This window comes from Nuphar pumila, chromosome 6 (genome assembly GCF_984573655.1).
Source record: "Nuphar pumila chromosome 6, dmNupPumi1.hap1.1, whole genome shotgun sequence".
Lineage (NCBI taxonomy): Eukaryota > Viridiplantae > Streptophyta > Magnoliopsida > Nymphaeales > Nymphaeaceae > Nuphar > Nuphar pumila.
In genome coordinates, this window is record NC_143254.1 from 1839923 (window position 1) to 1861451 (window position 21529).

General features: G+C 38.1%; 1 protein-coding gene across 2 annotated transcripts; it reads left to right on the forward strand.

Annotated features, from left to right (window-relative positions):
* The first annotated feature begins 12488 nt into the window (after positions 1 to 12488).
* On the forward strand, positions 12489 to 14055 carry LOC149833640 (uncharacterized). Of its 2 annotated transcripts, none has more exons than XM_090009788.1 (5): positions 12489 to 12900; positions 13005 to 13092; positions 13256 to 13325; positions 13415 to 13586; positions 13703 to 14055. In XM_090009788.1, exons 1-5 carry the CDS (start codon positions 12802 to 12804, stop codon positions 13925 to 13927), a joined length of 654 nt encoding a protein of 217 aa, XP_089865914.1. In that variant the 5' UTR covers positions 12489 to 12801; the 3' UTR covers positions 13928 to 14055. The 2 variants fall into 2 exon arrangements, with proteins under 2 accessions (XP_089865914.1, XP_089865915.1); XM_090009789.1 differs by having other exon boundaries at positions 12505 to 12900; positions 13256 to 13326; positions 13530 to 13586.
* Positions 14056 to 21529: the final 7474 nt, after the last annotated feature.

The following is a 21529-nucleotide window of genomic DNA, read 5'->3' on the forward strand; positions in this document are numbered from 1 at the left end:
CTTGGAAGAGCTAGGAATTGCTTGAGTGAGGGTGCAATTTTTTTTTTGTTTTACTCGTAGAAACCACCCCATGATCGTTGACCTAGTAGCGCTAGCTCTTCTTGAGTGAGTGATGGGGCATATGATTGATTCAAATTCTTACAATCGGGAGTTAGAGATGAGACAAAGAAGGGAGCAAGATGAAAAGGGCTGATGATCATGACACTCGATTTGTCAACTATATTCTCTTTAGGATGCAGTTGAAAATAGGACGTAAGATATATGTTTGGAAATTGCATGAGCATGTTTCCTACCTGAATATAAATTTTTAATTTTGCTGTAAGTTGGCGGGGGTTGTAAAAGTGTGGCTCCCTTTGCTCATAAGGTGGGGTGTTAACCCTTTTGGCTAAATTTTTTTAGGTTAGTTCTATCATTTTGTTTTAAACTCCTTGTTAAATTCAACAACATTAATAAATGTTTTTTTATTTAAAGGAGAATCTGGTTCTTATATTGTATCTCAGTCAATAAATAAATAAAAAGGCTCAATGCTGTTGTGAACATACATAGGCAATTCTTAAAATCTTTGTAATTCATATATGGTTGTTTTATCTTTTTATTTTTTTTTTGCGTGTTTTGTTTCTTCAATCCTTCAGCAGTTGGAAATGTCGTTTCCTAACACTTCATGATGAAAATATGGAATGCCCACCGCTCATGGATTTGAGAAATCCAAGTGATTGCTCAGGAGAAGTGATTAACCGAGGATTGACCACTTCTACTCTTGTGCTTGTTTGGAATGCAGGTGTGAGCATGAAAATAAAACTAAAAAGGCTGTTGAGAAGGCTATCTGAGCAGCCGAAAACTCTGTCAGAGTGGTAGCTGTGTATGATTTGATATCTACTGTTAGGGGTGTCAATGGGTCGGGTTCGGTTCGGACTCACGTAGAACCAACCAGATTTTTGGGTATGGTATATAGTTCAAACCCAGGTCTAATCGGGTCTTCTATAAGAGAAACCATACCCGGACCCGATAAGAACTACATGAACCAGACCCGGACCATACCCAGTAAAATAATAATTTTTTTATCATTTTGATATTAAAAAATTGTGGGTCTTAATCAGAACTCAAGTTGGGACTGGGTCTGGCATAAAATTTTACAAACTATACACGGATCCATGTATTGTTCGGACCTTTGGGTCCGGACCTAGGTCTTAATCGGGTCAACTTATTTGTCACCATACCCGGAACCCTTTAGGGTTTGGTCCTGGTCGAGTTTGGGTAAACCCGACCCATTGACACCCCTATCTACTACCTCGTTTAGGTGATAGCTGAAATGTTGAACTGGAGTCATCAAATACCGCTCCAGTTCCATTATTTTCTACAACTGCATCCCTTCCAGATGATTTTGGTGTTGAGTATTCCCAATTCCACTCTGGCTGCCTCGGACGGGCAGTTTCCAAACAAGGTTTACCTCACCTGTCATTTGGCCATCTTTGTTCCCATCCCCTACTCCCAAGCCAAGCCTAATTATAAGTGCTTGCATAATGATTGAGGATTTGACAACTTAAGTACTTTCACATTTTGGCATCCCTGAGCTAGTTTTTTTATTATCACAAATAAATAATAATAATAAATACAACATATGCAATTTTTTTTCCACCCAGATTTTTTTTTCCACCTGCCCCTTTATCTGGCGGCTTCCTACATAGTTAAAAAAAAAAATTCTACCCCTCACTTTCCCACCCAGATTTTTTTTTCTGGCCCTAAGAAATTTTTTTGGTTTATGTGTGGGCCTCTCCCAATAAAAGTTTGTCTGGGTTCGTCCCTGCATGTAAGGCTGGGTGGTCATGTCCTCAACTTAGCGTTTTACCTAGCAAGGAGGTGATTAAGTGACCTTGTTCTTGGTGAGGGTTTCCCTTCATCATAAAAAAGAAAATTATTATACATGAATTAGTGTTCGCATTATATGCAGCATCGCCCTACTTGACAGCCACTCATCTTGGCATTTCTGGATATGGGTGCGGTGTCCATCTCAAGAAATGTTGAGATGGATGGTCATCAGCAGCAGAGCTGTATGCTAAGCATGCAGTGCCGCTGTATAAAAAATGACCTCTATGAATGATTGGATCTAGCTCTAAGGCTCAACATGATTTAAACCCGATATCAGATAATTTTGTTCAGAGTTAGAGCTTTTTCGAAAAAGCATTTTATCTAAGTATAATTTTTTGTAATTTTTTCAACATTTATTTAATGATAGTTAAACCTATTAAAAAATGACCCAAATTTTTACATGCTCAACTTCTCTCAAAGTTTAATGTGATCAATCAATTGTTTATTTATCCAATACGAATTGTTTTTGCATCCAACCAAGCTTGTCGTGAAGCAACATCCGTTAGGCCAAGTTTCATTTTAGCCAAAAAGAAAAGAAAGAAACCCTAAGAATGCATTATTTCTATGCTCAGACCCTATGTTTTTTTTTATTTGTTTATGATTTCTTTACTTTTTCAAGCAAAATGCCAAATCTAGGTCAATCCATGTTGGACCCAGAAATAGACCCGACCATATTGATATTAACTGGATGTCCATTCGGATCCAGTAAACCTATGCATTTGAATCAAACTCGGTTTCACAGTGGATATAACCATAACAAATAGGAAAGGGGTATATGTACCTAACTTCTTTTATCTAAAACAATGACCTGTTCTGGATCTGCATATCCCAAATGGGGTTCCAACCTCACTCTTTGGATAACCAAAATCGGATTCCAAATATCCAATTGACTTTTTTTTTTTTTATGTTTACATGGAGAAACCACCCCAGGAACAGAGGACTAACATTAAGGGCCTGTTTGGAATCTCTCTCTCTCTCTCTCTCTCTCTCTCTCTCTCTCTCTCTCTCTCTCTATATATATATATATATATATATATATATATATATATATATATATATATATATATATATATATAGAGAGAGAGAGAGAGAGAGAGAGAGAGAGTAATTGTAATTTGGCAACAAATAGGGTTTGTAATTGGTAAATGAGCTGAAGGAACAGACATGAGGTGTTCAAGCTGGGCTCATTTTTGTGGTAAGTCAGCCTTGCTTGAGCTGACTCATTATTTTTTTAAAGGTAAGCTGGGGTTAGGCAGACCGGGGTTTTGAAAGGCAAGCTGGGAAAGGAATAGGTTTTTAATCTAAACTTGTTGATAGCAAGGCCAATACATCAACTATTTATTTTATCTTACATGAAAATATATAATTAAACTATATTTATTATTATTTAACAAGCTTGGCTAAGCCAAACGCTTATTGTCCATCTTAGGCTTGCCAAGTCTACTTTATAAATTTGAACAGGCTCAAAGAGCTGAACCAAGAGTGGCTCATCTTGTTTTTCAGCCCTAACCAGGGCTTAATGTTGGAACTTGGAACATTGTTTTAGTTTTGACCCATGTAGAAACTAGAAATTTTTAAACTTGGCTATCTGCTTAGGTCTAGTGTATGAGATGACATAACCTTCTTAGACTTAGGGGCAGGTGGGGAGCTACATATGAGCGAGGGTGGGCAAGTGCCAACTACACCCAAAACTCTCCAATAAAAGGGTTTGGATCAGGATGGTCCATGGACAGTGCCCACCCTAACCCAAACGTTGTGCCCCTAAATTCACCCATCTCTCCCTCTCTCTCTCTCTCTCTCTCTCTATCTCTATCTATCTATCTCTATCTATCTATCTATCTATCTATATATATATATATATATATATATATATATATATATATATATATATACGTGTGTGTGTGGTCGCCCATTTCTACACACAAGTCTCACACCTGCGCCCACCCTAATTTGGATTTCTAGCTCCGCCACTGCTTAGAGGCTGTTTGTTTCACCTCAAACAGTGGGAATGAGGCTGCCTCTTTTCCGCATTGGCTGAAACAAACAGGCATGCAAGGAAACACTTTGTGGGGACTGCACGCAAAGAACCACATTGACAGCAAACCCTCTCCCCTCCGAAGGAAAGACTTCCATATTCTAGCTAGGCGTGGGCATCAGGCTGACCTAGCTTGACCCATGCTCATATGGAGCTCGACCACATCAGGTTTTGAGCATCACCACCCAGCCCAAAAAACCCGGCTAATTTATTAACAGGCTGACTTTCAGCTCAGTTCTTAATGGGCTCGGGTTTGAAAGACAACCAATGACCCAGCCCATTGGCTCAATAGGCCAATGTTTAGCGGGCCGGTCTGACCCACTCAAACTCGTTTGTAGGTTATTTTGAAAATTGAGTTAGCAAATTAGTTTTGGAACTAACCACATTAATGAAAAATCACAAACTTCACAAGTCCCAGTACAATTAATTAATGCAATTACTAGCCTTAGTTTTTATATTATTAAATAAATAATTAGGTAGCTCAGGCCCATCGGGTTTTAGCCCGGTAGTTAATGAGTCATTGCCTAAAAACTTGACCCAAACCCAGCCCATAGTGGGCAAGGTCTACTTGGCCCACACCGGGCTGCCTAACTTGCTGTAGCCCGCCCTTAATTCTGGCCAATGTTGTTAAAAATTGGTTCACTAGGTGAATCAGTATATTTAAGAAACCAAGGCAATTGAATCGAGTGGGAAGATTTTTTTAATTAAAAAAACCAGAAAAAAAAGATTTTTTTTTTTGGAAAAAAGGTACAAAAACAACAAATATACAGTACATTTATAAAGATGATACTTTAAAGGAATCTTCAAAAAATAACATCACAATTCACAGCCCATTAAATAAATAAAACACATGTTTACACTTTACAAAAAATGTTCATAACTGTTTCTACTTCAAATCAATTAATTTTGGCCTATTCAGATGATTCAAGCCAAAATCAGTCTATTTTGAAAGGGGGTCGAACCAACCCCTGTTTCGAATTGGCCGATTCAAACCCATTTTAACAACATTGATTCTGGCTCTTTCATGGCGAATTGCATTCCACCCTGATGGCATGTAACAAACTGCCCCATACTATCGAGCTCTGTAACAAATATCGTGAGATTTTTAATTATAAATCTCGCAATAATATCTTGAAAAATTACTTGAAAGTTTAAAATGGCAATTTCTCGCAAGATTTTCAATCATTGACAAATATCACGATATTTACCATTTTAGCAAATATTTATCACGAGATTTTTATTTTTAAATGTGTTTTATTTATATTTTCCTATAAATTTTTTTTATTTTTTATTGTCGAGATTTTGCTGAAAAAAAATGCAAAATTTATGAAAAAAATAAAAAATCTCCCAAGTTTTTGACTTCCGAGATTTTGCCGTTTTTAACTTTTGTCACTATGCTATCGAGTAAACTGCAGCAGCTAACTGATTGACCAGTTCACTTGCTTCTTGGCCTGCACACAGCCTGTTTGGCCTATTCTGCCATTGACAAGAAGAAACGAGCTTGGTCTTTGCATGTTATGATAAGGCAAGACGTGATTCTCCTTGTGAGCCAGGAAAGGAGATCACGCTGACTGGGCAAGACCTGTTTGGGAAGCTGTGTAATAATCCAGGTAAGAGACGAAAGCAGGGTGGCACAGGATATGGCTGTTGCACTCAGGCAGGGTGTGATCCTCTCTCTCACAGAAAAGGAAACCATGATCACATACAAGGAGCAGGTGATCCTCAAGATCACACACAAGGGGCAGGTGATCCTTACAGTAATAGAAATCAGGATCACACACACGGTGTATGTGATCCTGATGAAAATGGTAGCCAAGGTGGCGCAGGATCTGGTGGGTGGTGATGAAAATGGAAGGAAGCCACGCATGGGGGGCGTCCCCCAACATGGCAAAGGAAAGTCCTGTATAGGTGATAGCAAGGTTTTGCATGAGAATTGGGATTTGGTTCATCAGGGAGGTTATCTCAAACAAGATCAAGTTGACAAAAACAATATGCATAACAATATAAGAAATGTGACAAAAATATGTAAACATGACTTTGATTGAAGGAGACCCTCCAGGGAAAATCTGAAAGGGAGGGCTCCATTCTTTTCTGGAAAAAGAAAAAGTTTATAATGCAGCACCTCATTGAGAGAGGTGAGTGATTGAGGGAGGTTTTAGTATTAAAGATTGTATCTGGTAAAGATACTTTTAAATATCCAATTTTATCAGATCTTGAGTTTGGATTACATAGTGTTCAAGACTTCAATTTACAAATTATAGTTCATATACCCTAGCTTTGTGATTTTTAAGGAAAGATCTTATATTCATCGTCCATCTTGCTACTTCTCCACCCTACTTATTCTATTTACATAGTTTTTTTTAAGCTCACTTTTATGTCATTTTCATATTTATCATTTTGATTGCAAGGCCTTTTAAATTATGCATTTATTATCGTTTGTCATTTAACAACGAAGCAGAGCCAGCGTCGCTAGGTCTATGATCCTGAGGGTGGTTTCTCCATGCATATAAATATCAAAAAATAAAAATCAAATATTGCTATTGGCTGATTAGGGTCCAAACTTGGGGCCAAGTGAGATAGTTGGATCATTAGGTTATGATATCACAGTCTCGGTTACCCCCTTGTGCCTATAACAATGGAAAGTAAAAAAATAAAAAGAAAACCAAGGCCGGGCTGAGCTCGGCCCAAACCCAATTAATTAGTACAACTAATTAGGTAAATAATAAATAATTAACAAGTTTTCATGTACCAAACTAATTATCTTTCTATTTTTTTATAAAATTAATGTAACTAATGAGGTAAATAATAATAGTTACCAAGTTACTATGTAATTAATTAAATTTTAAACTTTTTATATTATTAAAAATTAATAAATAATTCAGGCCCATTGGGCTGGATTTCAGCCCGATAGCTAATGGACTCGGGCCTAAAACCTTGACCCAAACTCGGACATGACGAACTGGGTATGAGTTTGTATATATACATATATATATATATATATACAATACTAAAAAATGTCTTCTCAATTTCACATCGTTAGGTAGGGAAATTACCACTGGAAGACCTGCCTTTGTCAATAATTAAAAAAAATAATGTGTTCTCAATTTCACCTCTTTTTTTTTTTTTTAATACAGTTGTCAAGTAAGGACCCCATACCAAGGGTGTCACCCCTTGCGCAAGCCAGAGCGTGGTGACTCCTTGGGGGCAAGGGGTAAGGTCACATAATTTTACGGTGCCAGGACAGTAGTGACCCTAAGTATGGCAGGCAGAGCCAACGTGACTAGCTCTCTGTTCCTCGGGGCAGGGTCTCCCTGTAAATATCAAAAAAGTACGGACCTCATATGACCTATCATTAATGTCGACCATTTAACCAGAGCTAAATGTTCAAAAATAATGAAAATAATATTTAATCTTTCCCTTTTCTTTTACTTTACGATCCCATCATGTGTATAAAAAGACAATCATGTGTTTTTTCTAAAGGTAAAATATGAAATTTAGGAAACTTTTGAAGTTCCCTACAATTTTGTTTAGAGGTTTACCAAGATCTGTATTTGACACTTTTTGAAAAACATTAAGCCTCAATTTAGGAATTCTAAAAGATCGATACCTGATGTGGAATATCATATAAAATTGTAGGACTGAACCAAGAAATCTTCTGCTAGGATTTACTCTTATTCCAACTGAGATAGTTGCTAACAAAGTAATGGAAACAATAAATTAGTGAAATATGACGACAATCTTGAGAAAGGGCCTAATATTTGCATATAATTTATTAGAGGGTGTGGTAAAAGTGGTGTCTCTAATTTCCTTAGCTAGTGATGCCGTCTCACCTTTGCATATATATATACTAAAATGGGTCCGTGCTAAACCCATTTGGAGCTAAACCATATGTTAAATGGGTTTTTTCAGACTTTTCAATGTTTTTTACCCGGTTCCGGGCATCGGCGATTTACTAAGAATCCACACTTGGATCATGTGTTTGGATAAAAAAATGATGTTTTGAGCCTCAAAAATTTATAAAGATTTTAGACAATTGATATTTTAAACTTTATAAAAACTTACCTATGTGTTGGGAACAAAAACTTCAAGAGCTGATCCCTATAAAATCAAGTACATAGATCACATTTGTATGGTCAGAATTTAAAAATAAAATGAGAAAGCCCGAAAAACCCAATTAACAAGCGATTTAGCACCAAATGGGTTTAGCACATACCCATTACTCTATATATGGAGTAATGGGTTTATGCTAAATGAAAGATACTAAACGAATTTTTCAGGTTTTTTTGTTTTATTTTTAAATTCTGACCATACAAATGTGATCTATGTGCTTGATTTTATAGGGATCAACTCTTGAAGTGATTGATTCTGACACATGGATGGGTTTTTATAACTTTCAAAAAATTATCGGTCTAAAATCTTTGTAAATTTTTTAGGCTTCAAATATTATTTTTTTCATCAAAAACACATGATCCAACTGTGGGTTCCTCGTAAATTGACCATGTCCAACATATTTATAAGGTTGGAACTATAAAAAAAATATCGAAAGAGGAGAAAAACCCATTTAGCATATTTCATTTAGCATGTACTCTATTATATATATTTATATATATTATATCAGATGAGCTGGCATTCATTAGATGTGTGTCCTACCATCTGACCATATGCTTATGAAAACAAATGATGAATCATTTGAAAAAATTTAAGATTTTCAAAGCTAAAGTAAAAAGCTTTCATAATTGCAAAATAAAGTCTATTAGATCAAATAAATTCAGTGAATTTTATAAAATTCATCGAATACACAGACAAAATATTGGTCTATAAAAGAAAATTTGCAAATTATTAAGGTTATTGTATGGTTTAAAATAATCACCTAAATAATGACATGAGAAATTTGTGAAGTAATTATTTTATATGGTTTTAGAATTCATGATTTTGATAAATGCATATATAGCAAAGTAAAAAATAATCATGTTATAATTATTTGTCTCTATGTGTGGATATTATGTTAATTATGAGTAATAATGTAGAATACATAAATAATACTAAAAGATTTCTTTCATCTAAATTTGACATGAAAGATATGAGTTTAGCTTGTGTTAAACTTGATATTAAGTTGATTAAACACGAGAATGGTTATGCATTAACCCAATCCCATTATAATGAGAAAATAATCATTATGATTATAAGCATGTTGCTACTCTGATTGAGCCTAGTGTTAAGCTATCGATTAACACTGAAAGATGCATATCTCAATTGGAGTATGCAAATATTATTGGCAGTCTCCTGTATGCTATGAATGAAATTAGACCAGACATAACTTTCATCATTATCAAGTTGAGATGATATACGAGTAATCCATGATAAGAGGATTGAGATGCAATATATCGAATCCTAAAGTACTTGATAGAAACTCTAGAATATAGAATATTTTATGAAAGAAAACCCATTGTACTTGAAGGGTATAATAATGCAAACTAGAATTCTGATTTCAATAAGTCATTATCCACAAGTAGTTGAATATTTACCCATTGATCTAGAACAATTGCTTGAAGATCCAAGAAGCAAATTGTGATAACCCATTCTACAATGAAAGCATAGTTAATATCACTAGCATCAGCTAGTATAAAAGTTGAGTGGCTAAAAAATCTCTTAATGGAGATACCATTAGAAGATAAGTCAATACTCCCAATAGCTATGTATTGCGATAGTCAAACAACTATATACAAATCAGAAAGTAATATTTATAGTGAAAAATATTAACATATCAGTCTAAATCACAATTATGTGAATGGTTTACTCAAGCAAGGAGTAATCTCAATTGAATATATAAAATCTTGTCAAAACTTAGCGAATTTGTTGACAAAAAAACTTTCTTGAGATATCATATTTAAGAGATTGAGGAAAATGAGGTTAAAGTCTATAAAAGCAATAACTATTGACGAAAACCCAACCACATAATAAGGGTCAAACCATGTCAATTGGTTTAATGAGAAGAACACGTCTCTGAGTAATTGGATTGAGCACTTAATAATTTATTCATTCCTGATATCAAGTATTAAAAAACTGTGTAAGGAGGTTGAATTCAAATTGAACTCTTAATAAGATTCGTAGACCTTATGGTTAGAGTGTTTCAAACAGGTTTACACCCTTGATGGACTTACCTATGTGAGTGTGAGGGTGGTGTCACATTCCATAAGACTTGAACATTGTTTCTAGTGCACTCATAAAATTGAGACACAACACAAAACCCTTAATGTATGACTTCTATATATTGGTAGACTCGCTATGACTACCTAAAGTGAAAGTATGTGTTGCAGTGTTTTGAAGGTCAATTAAGATTCTCAATTCAAAACTAACATTATTGAGGTCTCAAACTGACTGAGACTAAGTAACACTAATGTGGGAGTTCAAACCTAAAAAATAACTTCGTTGTTGCACTAAAACTTTGCGAATAACCTATTGGGTCATCTTCTTATAGTTTTGATCAACGTGAGGGATTGTTGATTTTTTTTGCTCAAAACTACATAGGTATTCTCTTTATCTTTTTAGTTTTCCTAAGTATGCGAGAATAGAGTTTCTTACAAAAGTTTAGTCCCATATTGAAAGTTGTCCTTATATAGAGGGGTGGTGCATTAAAGAGCATGCCCCTAAAGGCATTAGATTTTGGGCTTAAACAAACCTTTGATCTTGGATTATAAATAATTTATATTTGGATTTGAATTTGGGTTTGTGGACTCGGACCATACTTGGCTTAGTTTAGTTCGATTTGGCTAGGTTTTGACATTTTTAACACTTGGATGGTTTTAAGCATTTATCTCATTTGGATATGTGTATCCTTGAACCGGTTGACTTTGATTACTCTAAGGATGATTTAGGGTCTGACAAAGTCATTTTGGACTCAACCAATACCTTTTTTGTCAAGGATTTTTTAAATTGTCTAGACCGTTTAATTTTACGATAAACCCTTTAGTCTACTTTATGACCCATTAATGGGGCTTGGGGCTGGGGCCTATAGAAATCCAGCTCCTTTTCTTTATTTCTCATAACTTATATCAGATCAATTGTTCCCCAACAAGATGCTGCTACCTCATTGAACTTATATCTTCATTTTTTTGATATTTACACGGCGAAACCACATTCAGGATCAAAGGCTCTGCCTGCGTACTTTATGGTCTGTCCTGACAGCATAGCAGCTTAAAACTCATTGATGGACCCAGCCGACACGTGCCTTGTGATTGGTCCAAAAGCCCATGCTATGTGTCAAGATACCATTGGATTTAGATCTCTACACAGCTCATAACTTTGAAATTTCCCTAACCGGATCGACTAATCAGGAAATGGGACCGAGCAGATCTTATTTACTCGGATCTGGGTTGGATCCAAAATTTCTCGCCACCCCAAGAAAAATGAATTGCTGCCTAAAATTGTCTAACGTGCTCAATGTGAAACATTTCTAAGGGCCAAAATATAAAGTTCATTGCATTTATAATGCAGTCTGCTCATTTTTTAGATAAAAAAAATCGCCAAAAACAGATGAACATCGACTCACGTGGAGATTCCTTATAATAACATATTTTTCGGTTTTTAGTTTTTAGTTTTTCAGTTTTTGTTGCTTTCATATGGGGAATTTCATTTTAATTAATTAGTTGGTTTTTCTCAATATTTGTTTTTCTCTTCGAGTACCAAGTTGTCTCTTAAAGTATAGTAGTTTAATGTGTTTAATTTTATATTAAATATTTAAAATAAAGCAGCATGGGTGTCAAGACAACAAATTTAACTAATTTAATTGAGTCCCAAGCTGTCTCTAGATTAGGAGTTCACATGCTTTTCATAAAGATTGTGCTTAAATAAGATACTGATGCTTTTCTCATTTTTGTTAGGCAAAAGGTAAACTGAATTTAATAAAATTAATCTAATATAGTCGCCTAAGATTAGGCCATACGTTTAGTGAACATATCAGAACAAGAGAAGAAGAGGGTTGGAGCCAAGATACTATTTGAAAAAAGTAGCTTGAAGGCACACATATAAGCACGCACCATCTTTAAATTTGCTTGAATTCACACGTATAAGCACCATCTTTAAATCACTCCTATCCCACGAGTGCGATGCTCTCTCTCTCTCTCTCTCTTATTTTGAAGTTCTGGTCCGGATTCATTCAGATCCAATTATATTTCAGATTCAGATTTAGTTGCAGCTTAAATTTAGTTTCGGTTTTAGATCAGATTCAATCCTAAGATCTAGGTCTGCTAATAGTTTGTATCTCTAATCATGATTCAAATCCAATTGTTTACCAGACTCATTCAGTTTATTCGGATCTTAACCCAGTTATTATTAAAATTTAGATTCAAACCCAATTCAATCCTTGTCAATAAGCTATTTAACGTGGTACATATCGAGGTTGATAAGCTCACTCAGTGAAAGGCATTGTCCGATAAATTGCAAGTAAGCAGAAACTTGATTGTATCTTGAAAATAAAGTTGCAAGAATGCCCGTTGCACTCAGATCTTAAAAGATAACACTTTTAGGCGTACCACGAGGTCACTGGATCGATCTTAATCGCCTGACCCACTAAGGTAAAATCTTCAACATGTTTGTTTTTTTTAAATCTACAAATGTAACCCCTTTTCCACAAAACAGCTTCCGTGGAAGCAAAGTATCTCGTTTCCAAAACAGCCGTGAACGTTCTGGAGTCTGGATCGCCTCAGATATTTTCCCCTTATTCGCCATTTTTTTAATATTTACCTTCAATAAATAAAAGGCTGTCGGGCGGATCCGGCCATTTGTTTCCTCTCAGATCGTCGAAGAAGAAGCACCCTGCCTTTCTCCGGCGTAAAACCGTGGACCGTACTCTTTCCGGCATGAAATTCCGCCAGTGAAAGGACGAGTTCTCGCCGGAAAAGATGGATATCGAAGGGAGGCCTTCTTACTACAGAGTGCTCGGCGTCGATCGCGGAGCTTCGGTCTCGGAGATTCGTTCTGCGTACAGAAAACTCGCTCTGGTTAGGACTTTTCTTCCTCCGATGTCTGTAAATTTTGTACTTTTTCTTTCTTCGATCGTTTTTCGCTTATCTTTTCGTGTTCTTTTTGCCTGCGGATGATGAAGAAATGGCATCCAGATCGGTGGACGAGTGATCCGAATGTGGCGGGAGAGGCGAAGCGGAGGTTTCAGCAGATCCAGGAGGCGTATGCAGGTAAGTGCGCGCGCGCGCGCGAGAGAGAGAGAGAGAGAGAGAGAGAGAGAGAGAGAGAGAGAGAGAGAGAGAGAGAGAGAGAGAGAGAGAGGTTCTCACGGTTTTCTCCGATTCGCGGATTGACGGAACCCTAACGGCGGCGGTTGATTGGTTGACGGTGCAGTCCTAACAGACGAAGGAAAGAGGACGATGTACGACGCGGGGCTATTCGATCCCCTTGAAGAAGAGGATGAGGTGAGACGGAGATCCCGATTCTCTCTCTTTCAGTTTTCTTTCTTTACGAGGAATTTATTGACTCTCTTCTCCCGATCTTACAAGATCGGGAAATCTGTTCGCTCAGATCCCGATTTTCCGTTTTCCCTTTTAGCGAAGAAATTCTGGGCTTTCATTTTTCTGGATCTTGCAAGATCGTGAAATTTTTTACGCCTTTATGCCAGGGATTCTGCGATTTTGTGCAAGAGATGGTGTCGATGATGAGCGAGACCAGGTCCGAGGTAAGCGACCCCGATTTAATCCCCCACATTGCCCATACTTACCACCGAAACACCCGAAATTGCACCCCCTGCTTAACGTCAAATGGTATTTTGGTAAATTCTCGCACTTTGAGCAGGATAGCTTCCAAGAACTGCAGAGGATGTTCATGGAGATGGCGGGTGTCGAGGGCGTCAAGCCGGCCGACGGAGGGCGTCGCGACGCGTCGAAGAGCGTGCCTAGCACTATAGCAGGCGGCGTCGACGGGAAGGGTGTCAATCGACGACGCCGTACCGTCACGGTTTTGGGCCGTAGAGAGTCGGCGACGGCCTCAAAAAAAAAAATCGACGTAGGCCGTGGATGATAAATTTGTAATCAAGTTGTTGTTGACAGAATTTATGGGTACCCTCGAGTTGGTGGAATGCGTTTCTTGTTAACCTTAAATTTGTTCATCGCTTCACGATCTTGTTATAATTTAATGAATTTCCCAAATTGACCCTACATCGAAAAGTCTTGTTTGGTTATGCTTCGTTGTTTGTGAAATCGAAAGCGAGTCGTAGGTTGGTGGGAATTCTGTGGCTCAAAGTTGCTCAGGAGTGTGATGCATCATCACACGGACACGGGGCCATATGCAAGATCATGACTCCTGTGGTGGTGATGCGTCCGGTTAGAGAATCTGCATGCCGCTAGTGTCTCGCATGATTGTGACGGGGGAGATATTTTTTTTGCTGGTGAAAGCGACCTTATCTTTGAATGAGTACGTGAGAGCTCGGCCTCAGATTTCGGTTTGGACACGGGACACGAGTGTGGGTTGCGAACAAAAGCCACCTGTCATTCGTGGCATTTATCACTAGGGAATAGGGATGGCAGTGGGGTGGGGCGGGGCGGGGCGGAGGACAAAGTCTCCACCCCGACCCGCCTCAAGATTTTAACCTCCACCCCCGCCTTCATCCCAGTTTCGTGTCCTCCATCCCCGGTTCAAACGGGGATGAGGCGGGGCGGGGAAAAGTGGCGGGGAAGGGAAAAGGGTATGTCCATCCCCGAACGGGGATGGATTTTAACCTTCGTCCCCGCCTCCATCCCCGTTTCATCCTCGTTCCAAACAGGGCGAGGTGGGGGCCCCGCTTTCCCCCGGTCCACTGCCATCCCTATTTATCACCACCATTCGTTGTGCACGGTGGGGCCGGACCAAAAGCACTGATAGCATCAGTGGACGAAGATGAAGCCCATGGACGGTGGTGATTTCATGATACAAAAATATTATGTTTTTGACATCACTTGGGCGGTATCTAATAAAAAAAATGAGACTGTTGGATCCTGATTACCTTAGAAAGGTCCGGTTGGGCTCTATGGTAACACATATTGCATAGGTCATTATGTACCAAAGGTCCAAAGCTTATAACCTCTACATGGGTGTAATTGGTTCTACATGGGTGTAATTGGTTGTCTTAAAAATTGAACCTACTGAATGGAGGGCAGATCAGGCCCATGGACTTTAGACAGAAAACTGTTCAAGGCCGTTTTTGAGATAAAATAAAAAATGGCTACAATTATTAATAAAAATCTATTTCATATGGACTAATCAAACTATTTGCTGCAGTCAGGGCTGGGCTACAATAAAGGATAAAAATCTATTTCATATGGAATCAGGGCTGGGCTAGGACTGGGCTTTTAAATTTTTTTTTTAACTGTTTCGGGAGGCAGCCCAGTCCTGCGCCCCCCCACCCCTTTGCCTTTGGGACGAGGACCTTCAGAATTTTACCAGCTGAAAGCCTGTGAAAGCCACCATCAATGAATGGAGGGCCCTTTGGCCTAACCAAAACATGCACCGCTTGCCTGGCAGGAGCAGTTAGTGCACGTCACTTTGTGTTGGGACATTGCAAGTTCAAAACCCAATGGTATAGTTGTATAACTGGTAGGGGTCTGCCTAACTAAAGCTTTCTCTGGAAAAAAGCATGCACAGGCGTGCACACACAAGCACAAGTTTATTTTCTATTTTCTTCGCCGCAAAAAAGTTCCTATTTGCTTCTTGTTATGCTTCATATGTACACGTTTCACAATATTATTTAAATACTCGTTTATCGCTTCCACTACAAAAAAACAGTTGATTAGCGACGGAATTTAGCGACGGAGTTATATCGTCGCTACTTAGCGACGGATTAACGAGAGAAATGAATCCGTCGCTATATTTGTAGAATTTTACGAAACTAGCGACAGATTATATTCCCTCGCAAAATCCGTCGCTACGTAGCGACGGATTGTGCGAGAGAATATTTTGTCGCAATAAATACGACAGTTAGCGACGGAATTGCGACGGCTAAAATTCCGTCGCAAAATAGCGACGGCCTAGGCGACGGAATATTTTCTGTCGCCTTTTTCGTTTTTTAAATTACGATGGCTTAGCGACGGAATTAATCCATCGCTAAGCCGTCGCTAAATGTCGCATTACCCCTAATCCCAGCCCTCTTTTTCCTTTCTCCTTTCGCTGCTCCCGCCCGCCGCCCTCTCCCTCCTGCCGCCCTCTTCCTTCGGCCGCCCTATACATCCTGTCGACCTCTCTGCCGGCCCCCACCGTTCGCCGGAGGTCGATCTCCGTCAACCTTCCGCTGCCGCCGCCGCTGCCCGGAGCAACCGCAGGTACACCGTTAAATGGATTGGGGGTCGACCCCCTGCGTTTTCCGGCAGGGGGTCGACTCCGCCAGGCGGTCGACCCCGATAGGTGGTCGACCCCCTGCCGTGTCCGACCGGGGGTCAACCCTGGTAGGGGGTCGACCCCCTGCCGTGTCCGGCCGGGGGGGTCGACCCCCCGCCATGTCCGTCCGGGGGTCGACCCCCCGCCGTGTCCGGCAGGGGGTCAACCCCCAGCCGTGTCCGGCAGGGGGTCAACCCTGGCAGGGGGTCAACCCCTTTTGATGTCCGGCAGGGGGTCAACCCCCTGTCGTGTCCGGCCGGGGTCGACCCCCTGCCGTGTCCGGTAAGGGGTCAACCCCCTGCCTTGTCCGGCAGGGGGTCAACCCCTTTTGATGTCCGGCCGGGGGTCGACCCCCTGGTTTCTTGCTCTTCTTTTTCTTTTTTCAGAAATTAGGGTTTTTATTTTATTTTCATTGTTTAGTTTTCTTTGATTTTCATTGATTAGGATTTTTTATTTTGATTTTCATTTATTAGGCAATTGAATCAAATTTCTTAAATTAAGGCTATTTGTAGTTAATTTAATTATGGTTTTTTATTTGATTTTGTTTTATTAGGGCTTTGAATCAAAATTTAAAAATTAGGGCATTTTATAGTTAATTTGATTAGGGTTTTCTTGGATTTGATTAGAGCTTTTAGAACCATCAAACAAGCCTTAAGAACCATAAATAAGAGTCTAAATAGATGTTTTTATTTTATTTGAATAAATTACAAAAGTCTGTGCACTCTGTTTGCAAAAACTAGCTCAACTTTTAGATTATTACATTGTAGTGCCTGCTTATCCATGATAAAATTCAATTGCCACTTGGTGTATAGAATTACTCCTTTTCCTTCATTGTTAATATCCACTCTTACGTTCTTTTGTTATTGGAATAAGAAATAAATATTTTAACCTTTTTTTTTCTAACCATATATGGCCAACCAATTAGTTTATAAACAGGCGTGTCCTTTTTATAAATCATTTGTTTAGAGTGAGTTTTTTTTCATGGTGACTTCATTTTAAAACATCATTTTTTTTTGCAGATTTCTCAACAGAACTCGCTTGTGCCCCGCCACCCGTGGTAAGTAAGTGACAAAAACAATGCAAATCGGGTAAATACCCGTGGTGAGTAAGTGATGCAAGCGCATCACATGTTATTTAATTTATTGAATGTAACACTTTATTGTTCACACACTCACTTAGTTGTTGATATCTAGGACTGCTTTGTTGGAGTTCAGAGATCATGCTGAGCATGATTTTAATGTATGAATATGGAAGTGTTCTTATTTTTGGAGTACGGAGTCCATGCTATGCATGGTAGTAGTTAGTGGGATATTGAAGTGTGTTTGCTGCAGGTACATGTTTGACATTTGTTTGATATGAATTATTTCGATGTATTGCAAGGTTTGATGTGATTGTATCCATGCTTACATGTAGTTACTTTCAATTTGATTATGTCTTCCATGTGAAATCGTATACTGAAAGCATGCTTCAAATGAATGTATCGTGTCATGAATAGTTTGCACATGAAAATATTAAGTTATCAATGCATGCATCATAATTCTTGTGATTGTATGACATCATATATTGCATGATAAATTTGATATTTTCTTCATCATAGCATTCTGATGGTTCTCTTTTAACTGGTTAGGATACTATTCGTAACATCATACGACAGAATGACTGCAAACCGTGAATGGATGTACCGTAGGATAGTGGACAATGAGTTATCGCATGAATATATGGATGGTGTCGACAGTTTTATTGAATTTGCAACGGCAAGTGTCAGTACGGTAGATCCCACAGGTCGGATTAGGTGTCCCTGCAAGATTTGTAAGAATAATCGATTTGTAGAACCTCATGGCGTTAGACATCACCTATACAGGAAGGGTTTTGTGAGTGATTATCAGAACTGGGCGTTTCATGGAGAAGAATTTAGAAACGATTTTGATGCATGAGTGAATGTGGTGCACGATAATCCATATACGAATTTGATATTTGATGCTGCAGGAACAGAACTGGGTTCTGCTATGAGTTCTAGTGATGTAAGAACTGTCGTAGATGAAGAATCACCAAACGATGCAACTAGTAGATTTTATGATTTACTTAAAGATGTTGATGAGCCACTTTGGAACGGTTGTGAGAGTCACACTATCTTGTCTGCAGTTCTTCAACTAATGAATTTGAAGTCCGAGTATAATTTGAGTCAATCATGTTTTGACCGTTTGTGCATGATTGTGAAGAGTATGTTGCCTAAAGATGAGAAATTGCCACAAAATTTCTATCGTGCGAAAGTTATGGTCAACGCTCTAGGTATGGGTTACAAAAAGATTGATGCTTGTCCAAATCACTGCATGTTGTATTTCAAGGAGCAGGAAAACGACATATCATGCCCGTCATGTATTATAATTTATGCAATTAACGAATGATTTGAATTAGTGCAATACTTGATGTCAATGATTTGAATTATTTGAATGCATTGCAATGCTTGATGTGAATGACTTGAATGCATTGTAATACTTGATGTGAATTATTTGAATGTATTGTATGACATATGTTATTTGTTAGAATATGGTTCGTGGAGGTTATAGTGGTCGCTCATCCAGTAGTAGCCAGGCTCAACCTTCATCTTCACGGGCTCCTGTGATAGGTATATCATATAACTAATTAGATGCTTGATTAGTTCAAATGCACATTTTGAGAACTTGGTGTGTATTTTTTTACAGATGATGTTGCGTCTGTACACGACCCACCTACACCAGTTGATCGCACAAGTCAACAGCCAACACAGGAAACAGGGTCTTCTCAGGCTGGCACAAGAAGACTCATTCGAATAGTGTATATCGATAATCGACCGTAAGTATTTTGTTTTCAATTATTGCATATCTTTTAAATATTTTATATTGATATTTACTGTGTAACAATTCATGTGCAGCACGAGGTTTGAGCCACAAGAAGTAGTACGGGAGATTAGGAATTCACTTCTTCAACATCTACCAGGACCAGTTGCTCAATGGAAAGAGTACCCAAAGGAGGTATTAGACAGATTGTGGTCCTCATTCATGGTATACAGTTGTTCCTCATAGTTAATGTGTTTCATATTTAATTTATTTAAGCAATGTCTACTAACTTTCTGAAAATATTTGTAGGCTTCGAATCGCTTTGCAACTACGGTGGAAGAAAATGATGCAAGGAAGGTGTGGCAGAAGGTGGCTGCCAATCGATTTGCAGACATGCTGCACACTATGAAGACTGCAGCAAAAAAAGCATCTGGCGTAGTAGATGATCCATTACTGTGGAAGGGCCATGGTCCTATTACTATCAGGAGAGATTACTGGGATGAAATGTGCGATATGTGGGCGGGAGATGCATTTAAAAATCGCTCTGCGAAGGCTTCACAAAATCGATCGAAGATGCCCGAAGCCCATCTACACACAGGTGGATCTAAGACATTTGGGAGCCACCTAAAGAAAATGGTAACTCATCAATATATAATATTAATTTTATAAGTATTGTTGCAAATTTGTATACTAAATCTTTTGTCATTTAACTTCGCAGGAAGCAGAAAAAAGAGGCAGTGTACCATATAAGGATGTGTTTGTAGAAACACATAAACGGAAGACCACGGGAGTCTTCGTATCAGAGAAGGCGAGAACGACAACGGTATGTATTAATTCTATTAATAATCATTGCAATATATATGCAAGTCATCATAATGTTATCATTAATTATTAATGAATACTTTAAACATTATTTTGTAGGAGGCATATGAGCAACAAATGGTAGAGCGATATGACGAAGACGCTACTCAGCATCCATCATTTGATCCTACAGCATGGGTGACTGCAGCAGGTGAACCCAAAAAAGGTCGCGTGTTCGGGTTTGGGAGTAATATGAACACTTCACCAGTTATTGATTCTTCTAGTTACGGCTCACCAACTTCTTGCGCCGACATAAGCTCCAAGCAGCCGACTATTCTTTCCGGTGATGATGTACGCGAGATCATTAATGAATCACTGAATAACTACTTCCAATACACCGTCGCCCCCTTTCTCCGAAATGAGATCAAGGCCACTGTTCAGGATAGGGGATCTTCGATTCCAGGTCCCTCTCAGGTATAATCACATATATAGTTTTTTTGACTGTCTTAAAGCACATCTGAGCATGGTAGAATCACATATAGAGTTTTTCTAGATGCCTTAGAACACATATGAACATGCTATAATCACATATTCAATTTTTTTACTGCCTTAGCACACATATGAGCATGATAGAATCACATATATATATATATTTAACTTTTTGTCTGTCTTAGAGCACATATGAGCATGATAGAATCACATATAAAGTTTTTTTGATTGCATTAGAACACATAAGCATGCTATAATCACATATTCAGTTTTTTTACTGCCTAAGAACACATATGAGCATATTATAATCACATATTCTGTTTTTTGACTGCCTTAGCACACATATGAACATGCTATAATAACATATAAAGTTTTTTAACTGCCTTAGAACACATATGAACATGTTATATATCATTTATGATAGAATCACATATAAAATTTTTGGCTTTGCCTGCCTTAGAGCACATATGAGCATGCTATATTCACATATTCAATTTTTTTACTGCCTTAGCACACATACAAGCATGATCGAATCACATATATAGTTTTTTGCCTGCCTTAAAGCACATCTGAGCATGGTAGAATCACATATAGAGTTTTTTTATATGCCTTAGAACACATATGAACATACTATAATCATATATTCAATTTTTTGACTGCCTTAGCACACATATGAGCATGATAGAATCACATATAGAGTTTTTTTATTGCCTTAGATCACACATGAGCACATGATAGAATCACATATAGTGTGTAATTTATTTCATTATATTTTGTTTATCAATACTGACTGTTCTTTTCTTGTGTAGGCTGCTAGCGATAATTAGGGTAGTGGAGCTGAAGGGACAGATAAAGACAATGAACAAGAAGACGCACAAAATCTTGGCGATGATTAGAGGACTGTGTTGAAGAAGTTCTATTTTTTTTATTTTTCCTAATTGTAATTGTTGAATTGTAAATAATTAAACTTCTTAGTTTTAAGGTGGAACGATTAATTATTATAGATACTTGTTATATGAATTTTTTTGTGTGGTTTGTTTTTTATTTACAGGAAATATAAATTGTACAGGAAATATAAATTGTACGGTTCTCGGTAATTAATTTTTAAATAAAATTTTTTTGATTTTTTTCGTTTTTGCGACGGATTAGCGACGGATGATTCCGTCGC

What these genes read in the sequence shown, in the direction of transcription:
- LOC149833640 (XM_090009788.1), top strand. Translation starts at nt 12,802, where the DNA reads ATGGATATCGAAGGGAGGCCTTCTTACTACAGAGTGCTCGGCGTCGAT. An exon ending in CGTACAGAAAACTCGCTCTG is followed by an intron (nt 12,901 to 13,004) that starts GTTAGGACTTTT and finishes CGGATGATGAAG; the next exon opens with AAATGGCATCCAGATCGGTG. An exon ending in GATCCAGGAGGCGTATGCAG is followed by an intron (nt 13,093 to 13,255) that starts GTAAGTGCGCGC and finishes TTGACGGTGCAG; the next exon opens with TCCTAACAGACGAAGGAAAG.